At 42.0% G+C, this 14,443-nt stretch overlaps 2 protein-coding genes across 3 annotated transcripts; one reads left to right on the top strand and one right to left on the bottom strand.

Moving 5' to 3' along the window:
* Positions 1 to 1,066: 1,066 nt before the first annotated feature.
* On the bottom strand, positions 1,067 to 11,231 carry LOC121559075 (cell division cycle protein 123 homolog). Its single transcript, XM_041872363.1, has 13 exons — positions 11,149 to 11,231; positions 10,650 to 10,721; positions 10,352 to 10,415; positions 10,205 to 10,237; positions 9,987 to 10,082; positions 9,763 to 9,869; positions 3,201 to 3,252; positions 3,019 to 3,094; positions 2,721 to 2,843; positions 2,612 to 2,640; positions 2,384 to 2,512; positions 2,117 to 2,254; positions 1,067 to 1,977 (listed from the first exon to the last, which is right to left on the bottom strand). The coding sequence occupies exons 1-13, from the start codon at positions 11,220 to 11,222 to the stop codon at positions 1,933 to 1,935; spliced, it is 1,038 nt and encodes a 345-aa protein (XP_041728297.1). The 5' UTR covers positions 11,223 to 11,231; the 3' UTR covers positions 1,067 to 1,932.
* Positions 11,232 to 11,435: 204 nt separating this feature from the next.
* Positions 11,436 to 14,364, top strand: LOC121559076 (ADP-sugar pyrophosphatase-like). Of its 2 annotated transcripts, XM_041872364.2 has the most exons (11): positions 11,436 to 11,527; positions 11,634 to 11,780; positions 12,040 to 12,138; positions 12,229 to 12,296; positions 12,383 to 12,432; positions 12,511 to 12,618; positions 12,752 to 12,847; positions 12,969 to 13,070; positions 13,217 to 13,225; positions 13,323 to 13,376; positions 13,525 to 14,364. In XM_041872364.2, exons 3-11 carry the CDS (start codon positions 12,088 to 12,090, stop codon positions 13,632 to 13,634), a joined length of 648 nt encoding a protein of 215 aa, XP_041728298.1. In that variant the 5' UTR covers positions 11,436 to 11,527; positions 11,634 to 11,780; positions 12,040 to 12,087; the 3' UTR covers positions 13,635 to 14,364. The 2 variants fall into 2 exon arrangements, with proteins under 2 accessions (XP_041728298.1, XP_041728299.1); XM_041872365.2 differs by lacking the exon at positions 11,634 to 11,780 and having other exon boundaries at positions 11,443 to 11,527.
* Positions 14,365 to 14,443: the final 79 nt, after the last annotated feature.

Raw genomic sequence — 14,443 nt, 5'->3', positions numbered from 1 at the left:
ACCTAAAAAAAACACACACAGAATAGTATCCTCCAGTCGTGAAGAGAATTACTGCAGACTGTTTTCATCTGACAGGCCTGCCAGAGCTTGTGTATAGGATAAAAGAGAGAAAGAGTGTGTGTGTGTGTGTGTGAAAGTGTGTGTGTGAGTGAGTGAGAGACGGACCGAGAGTGTGTGTCTGCGTGTGTGCTCTAGACGCTCATGAGTATTCCAGCTGCAAACTACTGCAGTTCCCTCTCAGCTCAAGAAAATCTATTGTCCACTTACCCTACCTCTCCCTTTCTCCCTCCCTTGATCTACAGCTCTGAGTCAGCAAGTCCCTCAAGTTAGATTTTTCACATATCTGCCTCCCTCCCTCCCAGAAAGATGATTAGTCAACCCAGGCTGAGATGTAGGCTAGGATTTATGTCCATCTTGGCAAGCTGAAGAGAAGAGAGAGAGAGAGCAAGGGGAATTGAAAAGGGAGGTAGGAGGATGATAGAAGATGTGTAGTCTCTCTTCTTTCTATCAGTAGTCTGGCACCCACCAGATGGGTGTGGCATCATTGGCATCATTGACATCTTTCTGCACCCCCCCCTGCATGCAGGGGCAGTGTGCTGAAAACAACACAAGCACCTGACTCCAGGCTCAGATAATACAACAATGCACTGCGTCTGTATACAGGCTAGGATCGATTGGTTAACCAGCAATATCCTGCCCCAACAGTACTTTGCTATCGCATTTTACTTACTAGGCTATACACGCGTGATAACTATTAATGACAAAACAGAACATCCAGGCATTCCATCCTAAATACCTTTCACGTGAATGGTGAAGTTGTTATCCCAGACCACTGTCTCATCCCAGGGCAGCTCACCATCGCTGATGGGTTCTCATTTTAGGTAAACATCTCCCCCAAGTGGACCTTAATAAAAATGCACTACTCTCTTTCCCAACCAGCTTGTCTAGTCATTGGTGCCAAATTCCATTCCACTTATCACATCCACTTTAGAGAAATTTAATAATCTACCAGTGAAAGTAGTATGCCTTCTATTTTAGTCTACCCAAAAACAGACCAACAACAAAGTGCACACACCAGCAATTTATTACCCAATCAGAACTTTGCCAGCACATAGAAAATAAACCAATGATAAGAATCAACATGAATCCCACAATAACATAGATAGAACTATAATGACCAGAGAGAGTAAGTAAGGAACTGGAATGTTTGAAATACTGTTGCACAGAGACTTCATGAGTAAACCTTTGTATCGCTATTACATACAGATGCGTCTAACTAAACCATTAGAAAGCACATGGAAAAGTTTGTATTTGGTGTGTGTGAAGAGAGAAAGTCCAGTGGGCTAAGTCAGAAAACTCTCAACCTTTGGGTATCTCCCTCAGAAATTGCAAACCCATGATGTACCTGCTATACACACAAACCATGATACGTCTCTTCCCCAGCGCTGTATTATAAAATTGAGCATTCTTTATTCCTATACACAGACTGCTGTAACAGACTCCCCCTTACCTTTACACAACATTAAGTTACAGTATTTATATTTACATTAGACACACCGGGCCAATACAACAGGAGCACTGCTTAGAACTCCCCTCTTAAATACACACAACCATGAGATTCAATGGGACTTTTACAGTGTAGCAGGTAGAAATGTACCGCACAGAGCGGTCATGATGCTTTTCTCCTCATTATGGTTTGTTGAGTTAGTCCTATTCAATACATTTCTATCTGCAGCATTCTGGATAGGTCTAAGGTGATGACCAAAAGTGTATGGATTCCATCAGAAGATTCAAGAGCGAATAAGGACAAACCTCCATGCGTATAGTAGTCTCCGTGCTAACCGCTAACGCTAGCTTAACAGTTTTAGGGTTATTGTTATGCTAGGCTAACAGTCACTGTATAGAGACCCTGCTCCTCAGGGGCTGGGTGTGTCACTGTCGTACCTCTTCCTCAGAGTCCTCTTGCTGGCGTTTCTTCTGCAGAGAAAAGAGGGAAAGGGTGAGATTATAAAAACTGATGACGGAAAATGAAATTGTAAGAGGGTCATAGAGATTGCCAGAGGGTTGTTTTAAGATTATCTTAAATTGTGTGAACCAGCACTGCCGTTGTTCGCACCAGTTTGAGGAAGTCGATGAGTTTGTATGCGTCCTCGCCGGTGGAGAGGTCCACAAAGTCCCTAGGGATACGGTAGCTCAGACAGGGACTGGGCTGCACCGTCACATCACTGGTGGTGTAGCGGAACACAGGGCCTTCCTACAGTTACAGACACAACACAAACCGGTGTTAACAGGATAATAAGCACAGAAAGACTTGCCCACATAAACAAACATACACATGTATATGTACACCAAAGCCACAGCCTGTGTCACAGTTGTCACTGACCTGCTGGGCTGTGTCACCCTCCTCTTGATTGGCTGACAGGCTGTTCCCGGAGGTAAGCTCCTCCCACGTGAACAGCAGTGAATCTGTCACCTCACCAAAGGGGTTGAGATCGATCAGCCACACCTTCCCCTGTCAAACACACACACACGGTCAAAAATGCACATACTCGTAGAAAAGCCTGGGCTACAACCAAACAGAGGCTGGAAATATAAATGACAAAAGACTTACCCAGCTATCTCTGTAGACATCCAACACAACTGTAAAACAGAAAACATTTTGCATTACTCTTATTACAATATATTCTAATTATCACACACACACACTGAATCCCACTCACAGTCCTCATCCAGGAACTGATACTGGACGTGTTGGCTGAAGAACTCCTGGATGGAGTGGCAGATCTGGGCCTCCTGCTTAGAGATGTGGTGGTAGTACTGGGTATAGTCTCTCTGGGAGATACCTAAAGAACACACACACACAGCTCTCAGAACAGATTTTCAGTCCACACAACAGCCCTAACGCTTGCCACACTGCCTTGGGAACAGTGCAAGTGAATACAGGCTCTCTGAATATGTCGCTGAGGGAGGGTGAGAGTAAAGGTGAATGGTGTGTTAACCTCTTCATACAGTACTTACCGATCAGCTTGTTCTCTTTGATGAAACACCTGAACTCCCCGCCAGGTAGCAGCTCACTCCACTTCCTCAGGACCAGCTGACCTCAGGGGTATAACACAACACTATTAAACAGTTGGAAGAAAAGGTGTGTGTGTGTGGAAAAGAGAGTGTGCATGTAAGCAAGGTGAGTGCGTGTTAAATACCTCATAGTTTATGGCTGGATTTGGAGAATCCTCGTCACTGCAGTGAAGGAATCTGTAGAGGGAGATTGGAACAGTGACCATTCGGTTATAAACTCACATTAAATTCACACACTTGCATTCACACAAATACAAACACAAGAGTAGTAAGCGTCACACACATGCACACTTGCACAAATGCTCCTCAGTGGCCCCTTCACGTTTGAAAGCTCAGTACTAAATCAAGTGCTGGACGGTGCTGTATTAAGTATTCCACCATGCCAGAGCTGTCTGCCAACTGTGCCCATTATCAGAGTCTCCAATGGGAGCAGTAAATCTACGATGAAGCAATCTCACCAAACCTCTCCACAGCCCACTGCTGAAGCAATCTTCCCAGCCCACTGCCTGGCCCACTGCTCTCAGAAAGGCTGAGTCACTACCTGCAGTGTTTTCCACAGCGGGTAGAAAACCCATCTATACCGAACAAAAATATAAATACAACATGCAACAATTTCAAAGATTTTGTTGAGTTACAGTTCATATAAGTAAATCAGCCAATTGAAATAAATAAATTGGGCCCTAATCTATGGATTTCACATGACTGGGCAGGGGCGCAGCCATGGGTGGGCCTGGGATGGCATAGGATGTGGAGGTCCTGGGTTAAGCGTGGTTACACGTGGTCTGCGGTTGTGAGGCCGGTTGGACGTACTGCCAAATTCTCTAAAATGACATTGGAGGCGGCTTATGGTAGAGAAATTAACATTCAATTCCCTGGCAACAGCTCTGGTGGACATTCCTGCAGTCAGCATGGCAATTGCATGCTCCCTCAAAACTTGAGACATCTGTGGCATTGTGTTGTGTGACAAAACTGCACATTTTAGAGCTGCCTTTTATTGTCCCCAGCACAAGGTGCACCTGTGTAATGATCAGCTCCTTGATATGCCACACCTGTCAGGTGGATTGATTATCTTGAAAAAAAGTATAACATGCTCAGTAACAGGGAAGTAAACAAATTTGTGCACAACATTTGAGAGAAATAAGCTTTTTGTGCGTATGGAACATTTCGGGGATCTTTTATTTCAGCTCATTTTCATGCAAATGACTGCCGGTCTCACTGTAATTGACCGTTAACGAACATAAACACGTTTAGCATCTCCAAGCCTCCACTCAAGCCGCTGAACTACATTTTTATAAATCCATTTAATAAACACCATCACAATAAATCCATTATTTATTTTAGGCAGTTCTAAAGAAACATTAGGATTTAAGAAAATGTGTATTTCAGAAGACCAGAATATGAGTCAGCCTATTGTATGTTATCTAGCTGTGCACCATGACGTAGGCTAGTTCATTTAGCAGAGAAGATATGCTTATAAGTCTCGTGCCATTATTTTATATTATTTTATAGTAAGAAGAATATAATTGAACTTAGCTGAATAAGTCTCAACGTCAACAGTGAAGAGGCGACTCCGGGATGCTGACCTTCTAGGCAGAGTTGCAAAGAAAAAGCCATATCTCAGATTGTCCATCTTAATCTTTTATTTTTATTGGCCAGTCTGTGATATGGCTTTTTCTTTGCAACTCTGCCTAGAAGGTCAGCATCCCGGAGTCACCTCTTCACTGTTGACGTTGAGACTGGTGTTTTGCTGGTACTATTTAATGAAGTTGCCAGTTGAGGACCTGTGAGGCGTCTGTTTCTCAAACTAGATACTCTAATGTATTTGTCCTCCTGCTCAGTTGTGCACTGGGGCCTTCCACTCCTCTTTCTATTCTGGTTAGAGCCAGTTTGCGCTGTTCTGTGAAGGGAGTAGAACACAGCGTTGTACGAGATCTTCAGTTTCTTGGCAATTTCTTGCATGGAATAGCCTTCATTTCTCAGAACAAGAATAAACTGACGAGTTTCAGAAGAAAGTTATTTGTTTCTGGCCATTTTGAGCCTGTAATCGAACCCACAATTGCTGATGCTCCAGATACTCAACTAGTCTCAAGAAGGCCAGTTGTATTGCTTCTTTAAATCAGCACAACAGTTTTCAGATGTGCTAACATAATTGCAAAAGGGTTTTCTAATGATCAATTAGCCTTTTAAAATGATAAACTTGGATTAGCAAACACAACGTGCCATTGGAACACAGGACTGATGGTTGCTGATAATGGGCCTCTGTACGCTTATGTAGATATTCCATAAAAAAATCAGCCGTTTCCAGCTGCAATAGCCATTTACAACATTAACAATGTCTACACTGTATTTCTGATCAATTTGATGTTATTTTAAATGGACAGAAAATGTGCTTTTCTTTAGAAAACAAGGACATTTCTAAGTGACCACAAACTTTTGAACGGTAGTGTATATAGTTTTTTGTTGTTGCCTGTTTTGAATATTATTTTGGCATTAATACGTGTCACATATCAGGTTGCAAACAATGTAAAAAATAAAAAATGTGAGTTAATAAAGCTGCATACAAACATGGTCTCTTTTTTGCTTTCTTGAGTAAGGCATCTCCAAAATGCAGGTGTTTCAGCCTAGCTCCGTGCTTTCTGTGGTGGTGGGGCAGCCAGCGGAAAATACAGAGCGTAGAGGGTGGTAATGTTCTCTAGTTGCGCCGTGATTGGCTCAGTGTTCGGTCACTCATGGGGACACTACGTCACCGCAAAATCTACAGGGAGAGCTAAAAAATTGAAGACCCTTGGGTGCTGCCATAGATTTACATTAGAAGTGCCCATCCAAGAAGGTTCAAGGTCATTGGCCACAGATAAAATGACATCAAATCACGTTATATCGACTGTAGCTTTGATTGGACTGGTCATGTCAACATCATACTTTCAAAAGCTACTTAGCTAGCAAGCTTGACAAGCAGTCATCATCATGAATCAAGTCGACAATCTACTGGCAAATCCTTTTCAATCCTTGTCATATGAAGATAAATTATAGATAAAATGTATCGTGCTCATTGGCCATAAACATAACACAACAAGTTGGAATTCGCAAATTCAACAATGAGTGGTTTGGAAGGAATCAGTGGCTAACTGCAAGCGTTGCAAAGCAATCACTAGCCTGCTATTCAGTGGAGAGGGTGTGTGGTCCAAGTCTGGGTTTAAGGGTCTCTTTTCCAAGCTTAAAAAGGGCACCAAAGGTTGAATACATTGGCCATACTGTCAATCCAGCATGACTGGAAACGTTCAAAACAACTGGAAACTCGGTACTGGGAAAGTTGGGATCCTGAGTGGCGCAGAAGTCTGCATCACAGTGCAAGAGGCGTCAATATAGACCTGGGTTCAATCCCAGGCTGTATCCCAACCGGCTGTATCCCAATTGGCCCAGGGTCGTCCGGGTTAGGGGAGGGTTTGGCCGGGGTAGGCCGTCATTGTAAATAAGAATTTGTTCTTAACTGACTTGCCTACTTAAATAAAGGTCAAATAAATTTTTTTAATAAATCTCAGACTTCAGTGAGTTCAAGACAACTGGGAACTCAGCATTTCCGACTGGGAAAATACGTTTTTGAGCGGTCATTCAACTTGGAATTCGAAGTCGGGAACTCTGGCCTCTTTCTAGAGCTCCGACCTGAAGATTACTGACGTCATGATTCAACCTTGTTTTTTTTCCCATGTTCCCAGTTGTCTTGAATTACAATAAATACAGAGAATGCCAGATTTTGATGACAAAGTTTGATGACAAAATTTGCCCACAAGAAGGACCGCAGCGCCACCTTACAGTTCAAGTGAGCACAACACATGGGAGTCCAAAAATGTATTGTATGCCGCTTCATAAATGATGTAATATGCCAGGGAGATATGTATAGTGTAGCTAAGAAAGTAATACTAAGTGTATGTTGTGTAGTAAGCTGTTAGTAGCCCATGTGCCTCACCCTAATAATTTGGTCCCTTTCCCCCTCATACTGTTCTAACTTGGTGGTGCACATGTAGCCTATAGCCTGTTTTAGAGAAATGTCATCATCGAATAATGTAAGAGCTTTCATTGTCCGCTTACAGTGCATTCGGAAAGTATTCAGACCTCTTGACTTTTTCCACATTTTCTTAAGTTACAGCCTTATTCTAAAATTGTTTTTCCCCCCTCAACAATCTACACACAATTCCCAATAATGACAAAGCAAAAACAGCTTTTTAGAAATGTTTGCAAATGGATTAAAATTCGGACCCTTTACTCAGTACTTTGTTGAAGCACCTTTGGTAGCGATTACGGCCACAAGTCTTCTTGGGTATGAAGCTACAAGCTTGGCACACCTGTATTTGGGGAGTTTCTCCCATTCTTCTCTGCAGATCCTCTCAAGCTCTGTCAGGTTGGATGGGGAACGTCGCTGCACAGCTATTTTCAGGTCTCTCCAGAGATGTTAGATCGGGTTCAAGTCCGGGCTCTGGCTGGGCCACTCAAGGACATTCAGAGACTTGTCCCGAAGCCACTCCTGTGTTGTCTTGGCTGTGTGCTTAGGGTCGCTGTCCTGTTGGAAGGTGAACCTTCGCCCCAGTCTGAGGTCCTGAGCGCTCTGGAGCAGGTTTTCATCAAGGATATCTCTGTACTTCGCTCCGTTTTTCTTTGCCTCGATCCTGACTGGTCTCCCAGTCTTTATCACTGAAAAACATCCCCACAGCATGATGCTGCCACCACCATAGGGATGGTGCCAGGTTTCCTCCAGACGTGATGCTTTGCTTTCAGGCCAAAGAGTTCAATCTTGGTTTCTCATGGTCTGAGAGTCCTTTAGGTGCCCTTTGGCAAACTCCAAGCGGGCTGTCATGTGCCTTTTACTGAGGAGTGGCTTCCATCTGGCCAATCTACCATAAAGGCCTGATTGGTGGAGTGCTGCAGAGATGGTTGTCCTTCTGGAGGTTCTCCCATCTCCACAGAGGAACTCTGGAGCTCTGTCAGAGTGACCATCGGGTGCTTGGTTACCTCCCTGACTAAGGCCCTTCGCCCCTAATTGCTCAGTTTGGCCGGGCGGCCAGCTCTAGGAAGAGTCTTGGTGGTTCCAAACTTCTTCCATTTAAGAATGATGGAGGCCACTGTGTTCTTGGGGACCTTCAATGCTGCAGATTGATGAGGATTATTATTTATTTAATCAATTTTAGAATAAGGCTGTAAAAGGAAAGGGGTCTGAATACTTTCCGAATGTACTGTATATGCCCCCTTCATTTATCCTATGGTTCTGACTTGGTGTACATAGAGAATACTCTAAGAACGGCCCATGTTCTGAATTCCGTCGCTGTACATTTCAAAAGTGCTGAACAAATAGTTATATTGACTACGTCCGTCTTAACTCGCTCATTACTGTCTTAATCGAAATTACGGATATCCCTCATCCGCTCATCGTTCCCTTATGCCATAGTTTGTACATCTCAATTGTCAGTAGAAACCACATTTGTTTAAGCAAGTCAGCCATATCAGCTATGTTTTTTTAAAGACAGTAAATGAGGCTGAATGAACTGTTTCGCTGCCAGACAAGGCTCCGCTGATAGCCAGGTGTAGCAGTGGTAAGGTGTTGGGACTACTGTTGGGACAACTTTATGTAGGCCCTAACAGTTTGTGGGCCTACGTAACGTTAGCTAGCTATCTAACGTTAGTAGCTAAACAATGTCATGAACCATAATCACAACTCATGACGTTACTACCCTGCATGAATCTGCAGGTAGCTAACCAACCAGGTTCAATGTTAGCTAGCTAAGATTAGGCTATAGCTAGCTAAGCAAACGGCTCTTTCTGTCAAAATTAGAAACGTGTAATATCTGAAAATGTAGCTAGCTAGACTATCTTACTCATATACATTCTCATGGATGGACGCGTCTCCTGTCAGATGCCATGGTTGCCCTTAGTTTGAAGATGTAATCCGGAGACAGGTGTTTTCTCCATCTCCTTAGCTATCATACTTGAATTCCACTGTTTTCAAAACTCGGTCCTCCAGAAAGTGGAGAGCAAAATTAGATTTGATTTCAACACATATGCAGTTTTAATACACGATACATTTAAAAAAAGACGAGAACTTGTTTAATTTTATAGGCTAGACCAAATATGTACCAAAGACATTTTTGTTTTTTTCAGTGCGTAATATGCGGTAGGCTATTAGGCTATATATTGTATAAAGGCACAATCATTTTAATCCAGTTTTATTTCGGGCATGGGCTCATATATGGGTGTGGGTGTTTTGAATTAATCATCATCTTAGAAAGCACTGTCCATTTCGTTGTATTTGGCTTTGAAACAACATCCACAACAACCATGTTTTTCACTCAGTTTCAACCTGTTGTTGAACTTCGTTCTTCAAATTGATCATCACAGTGAGATGAGTTTTAAAAGCATGACAATAAGTGTTTGATGTGATTTTCGATTGCATTTGCATTGACGTCAGAGTGGTTAGAGGGACAATAGAGCGCTGAGTACCAGGCCATTAGTGAGCTGAAGGTCGTTAGCGAGTTGGGTACTACCAACGCATGTCCAGAGTGCATAATAAGAGATTACCGTGACTCAACGGTCACGTGGAATTTGACTGCAGTCATGACTCATGACTGCCGGTGTGGCGGTAGTACGGTCACCGCAACAGCCCTAAGTGAGAATGTGTGAGTCCGTGGAGGGGATTCTTACGGCTGTGCGAGATCGTGGGTGATGAAGTCCGAGCTCTTGAAGAGCAGGAAGATATCGCTCAGACTCTGACACTGCAGGGAGCTGTTCAGAGCAATCCAGTTAGCATCCTGCAGGAAAGGAAACACACACACACACTTATTCACTTAAAATCACCACTCAGACAGACACACTGTGGACAGTATTTAAAACTGATATTGATGGTGTTAGAGGGTTGTCTCTCTCACCCGTGGCGCACTCCAGTTCAGTTTGGGAAAGACACACCCACCTAGGGTGTTTATGGCCTCCAGCACTTTGGAGTTGAATTCTGGGAACTCTGGAGCCTGGAACACAAAGCAACCACAACAAATCTCCACATCTTCACTGTATGCATATCATATTATAAACTTGACTAAAATGATATACAGATGGATTGATAATATTTAACATGATCTACATTACTTACTGTTACAGTGGTGGTCGTCTCATCATCTGACCACTAATTTTATTGAGAGAAGAACATTTTATCAATCAGTAAATAAAACATTCAAGCATTGAGCATAAAGTCTGCTTTATCAGTCTCCACTTTACTAGAAAGCGAGATGGAGTGCACCTGAACGTCTTCCTCCTCCTCTGAGTCACTGTTGTTGGTCTGGTTTTGCTGAGTGTTGTTGTCCCTGGAATGAGGAGAGATTGTATCAGTGAATATAAGGGCAATGCTGAGACAAACACATTTGCAGGAAGAACTGTGCAGATACAAAGTTTGGCAACAGAATAAAACGGAGGAAGATTTGACCGTATTTCTATTACCACTTTGCATCTGCACAGTTTTTTCCAGTACGTATTGCCCATAAGTGACAGTGTATGGGAATAGACACAGTGACTTTAGGGGTAAGTAAAGTTATACTTACCCTCCAGAAACTACTAGTGTTCCGTCGTCCAGCAAATAATCTATTACATTCTGAGGCAGTGGGAGAATCAAACTGAAAGAAAGATAACACCAAACATTAGGCCTACACAACACAAACTATCAGACTAGTATTGACCAAAGATAAGAGACCTGAAAACAAACAGTCTCAAAGGTAGATATTGAGCTGATGCAATATCAATGACAATATCATCACACAAGCATTTACACATGGCACTTCTAACAGATTAACATGTTTAATATCAGTAAAGGACAGGTGAGGTTTGCGAGAATTCACAATTAGCTAATAAAAGTACAGTTAGGCTGTGTTACAATATCAGACGCACACACACACAGGTGACATCATATTGGCTAATACAGTTTGCTAGCTAAACAGATAACTATACGTTAGCTACACAAATTATAGCACAACCAGTGTTCATTTGAGAGTGACGATATCAACAACATATCTGAGACTGTGCTGGTCAAGTTAAGGAGTTCACCTTTTGATAGTATGCTTCTTAAATATCGGATACCAGACCGAAAACTGACAATTTACAACTTGCTCCTTCTTCATACTGCAAATGCTTTACCGGAAGTGAGTCCAGCCACATATACTTCCCCTAAGAAAAAAGCTATTGACATTGGTTTCCATGTTGTTTACAACCTTTCCATTACAACAAAATGAGAATGGCTTGTATTTATTAGGTTAGGTTAACTGGAATGGTTGTAGACCGTCTCTAATCTATTATAATATGTTTCAGAAGAGGGAGATTATTTTTGCGTTGCACACGTAGGCGTAGTCTCTTCATTGCTGTTTTTTTTTATCAGGGAGTCATCACTGCTTTACTTGACTTGTGACTAAAACCACTTCATCTTCATGTGAGTACTGCACATGTATCCAATTCACAATTAACAATGCTTTTTTGTCTAGGTTAATATTGTAACTTTTAATAATATTTACATAACAGCATGTGGGTTTTGCTAGGAATGAGCTAGCAGACTAAACTCCTCTCCAAGGTGAAGGAAGTTTGAAGTTCATCAGAAACACCTTATTTTATGTGATTCTAAAATCCCCTATGGGAAAAATGAATGGTGGAAAAACGATTTGAACCATTTCCACAGACAACTGGTAGTAAGTAAAAAAATATTTGTACATTGTATTCAACATTTTGGCTTGTAAGGAACATTTACACGATTTTGCAGGCATTTGTTTCAGGTTGTATATACCAATTAATTGTGTATTACAGCCTGATTAATCCGACTAGCTAGCTAGCTGCTTCAGCCATGCTAAAAATAAAAGTAATGTATGCCTTTTAACTATCTGCATTGCATATATCTCTATTAATTATCAACTCATGCAAGTAATCAATAGTTTTTCTGGATTTGGGTAGACAAAAACAAAATCCTCCATCCATTTCCCTGAGAGCAACACTGGAAAGATGAGCAGCCCTCCCAAATCGACAACCATACCTCACATTGTAAAAGAGGAGGTAGATATGATATAATAACATGTACATTGTGTGGTGTAAATGAGTCTCTTGGTTTAGCTATATCACATTACTCAACGGTATTCTCTTCAGGTCATTGCATCTGGGAAATGGTTGAAACTTGAGAAGACCACGTATGTGGACCCTGTTGGAAACACAAGGTATGGAACAGATCAATGAGTTGCATAAGTTACTTTTGATAAAAAATATTTGTTCCCTTTTACAATTCATTTCTGTCTTTCAATAGAACTTGGGAGACTACGAAAAGGACAACCAGACAGGCCAACGCAGCAGATGGTGTGTGTGTGTACATACATTTCATACTGATGGATAAGCAGTGACATTATAGAAATTGATTCCTGTGTTATATTCCAGGTGTGGGGATCATCGCCCTTCTGAAGAGGACCCTCCACAAAGACTGCGTTGTCATGGTGAAGCAGTTCCGTCCACCAATGGGGTGCTGTACCCTAGAGTTCCCTGCAGGTGACATGGGTTTACAGTCACATCTCAAAACTCTGTTCAGACGCAGTGTATGTAGGCCTGTCATTGCTGTGTTTTGCCTTCTGTGTTCTGATATATGTGTTTGCTGTCTGTGTTTTTTTTTGCTGTTGCTCAGGTCTGATTGACGAGGGTGAGAGTGCAGAGACTGCTGCTCTGCGAGAGCTGAAGGAGGAGACTGGTTACAAGGGGGAGGTGGTGGGAGTCACCCCAGGTAGGTCTAATGAACACACACACTCAAAACACAGGACCGATTATGTCCATGTTCCATCAGCGAGGAGAAATTCAATATGCCTGTGATCCTCCTTTCCTCTCCCCTTCTCCTGACCTCGCAGTGACCTGTTTGGACCCTGGCCTCTCTAACTGCACCACACAGATCGTCATGGTGAACATCAATGGAGACGACCTCGAAAACACCAACCCCACACAGCAGCTGGGTAAGTTAGGGGTCAGACTCTTGGAATGTTATGAATCTAGAAAATGGGATACAATGTTTTTTATTGTCAAGCTGATATGTATTGTACATCGTCCTGAACTTGTTCTTATTTCTCTGCTTTCCTCCCTCTCTTTTACTATTTTCCAGGTGATGGAGGTAAATCTTTTTTTCTTCATAATCACACTTTTGGTATTTATCCACTATTAGAATAACGTTGACCTAAATCTTATTCTGGCCTCTGTTTTACTTCCAGAATTTGTTGAAGTTCTTCTTCTACCTCTTGATGAATTCCAGAGTAAAATTGATGGTGAGCAACGATTGAAGTTTCTTCTTCACAATTCATAAGTCATAGTGGAATCCAATTTGAGACAGAAAAGCATACTATTACCGTTATTATATTCTGCTTGTGATTACCTGAAGAGATCATATTTGCATGATTTCCCCCCCTCCTACAGACCTGATGAAGAAGGAGAAGATTGTGGTGGACTCTAAGGTTTACATCTACGGCATGGGGATGTCCCAGGCCTTCTTTAAACCCAATGAACTCAGAGTGCTCAAACAGTGAGAGAAGGATGGGGAGAGAAAGTAAAGTGGAGAGAGTAAACTAGATTGATGGGAATAGAGGGAGAGTGCATTAGGCTGCCTACTCTTTTGTTGTAGTCTCTGTTATACTACGAATATGGACTTAACCAGGGATGACACTGTCAACAGGGTGGCCATTTTGTGGCTTTAAGCTGTTGTCTTGGGGATCAGTCCATGAGATTCATGGAGTGTTACCCTACAGCTTGTATTATCTAAGACCCACCGCCTTTCACGGAATTCTTCTCTCTTTATATTGAGGTATGCGCCATACGTCCATGCACCTTTACCTGTGGGGATAGTCACAATTAGATACCATCTTTGTGATTAATTTGATATTACAAGCTGTCTGATAATACAAATTCTTACCCTGATCTGAATATAGTTCTAAATAATAACTGTGATTACATACTGGAACATTCCTAACTTTCACTAACTCAACAGACTAAACGTCACTGTAAAATAACTTAAAAGGTACTGTTCTAATAATAATGTGCCTTAAAAGATGATGTTACTCGAAACCGCAATACTTTTGTGCATGTCGGTGCATTTACGTTGACATCCATTAGTTCACATCAATGCTCTGTTAGACCAAGGTATAGGTATAGATGTCTCCTTACTGGTATAAGGCTGACATGCAGATGATCCTCACATAATAATTTTACAATTAGCATTAATTGAATTAACTTGGTGTCAATAAACATGTTATTCTTACAGCAACATGTAGGCCTACTTTTCTTTTCAACCTCTTTTGCCTTTTGCTATTCTCCTACTGACCAATAGGTGGCACTGTAC

Source organism: Coregonus clupeaformis, unplaced genomic scaffold (genome assembly GCF_020615455.1).
Source record: "Coregonus clupeaformis isolate EN_2021a unplaced genomic scaffold, ASM2061545v1 scaf0526, whole genome shotgun sequence".
Taxonomy (NCBI): domain Eukaryota; kingdom Metazoa; phylum Chordata; class Actinopteri; order Salmoniformes; family Salmonidae; genus Coregonus; species Coregonus clupeaformis.
This window is presented reverse-complemented; position numbering and strand designations above follow the sequence as displayed.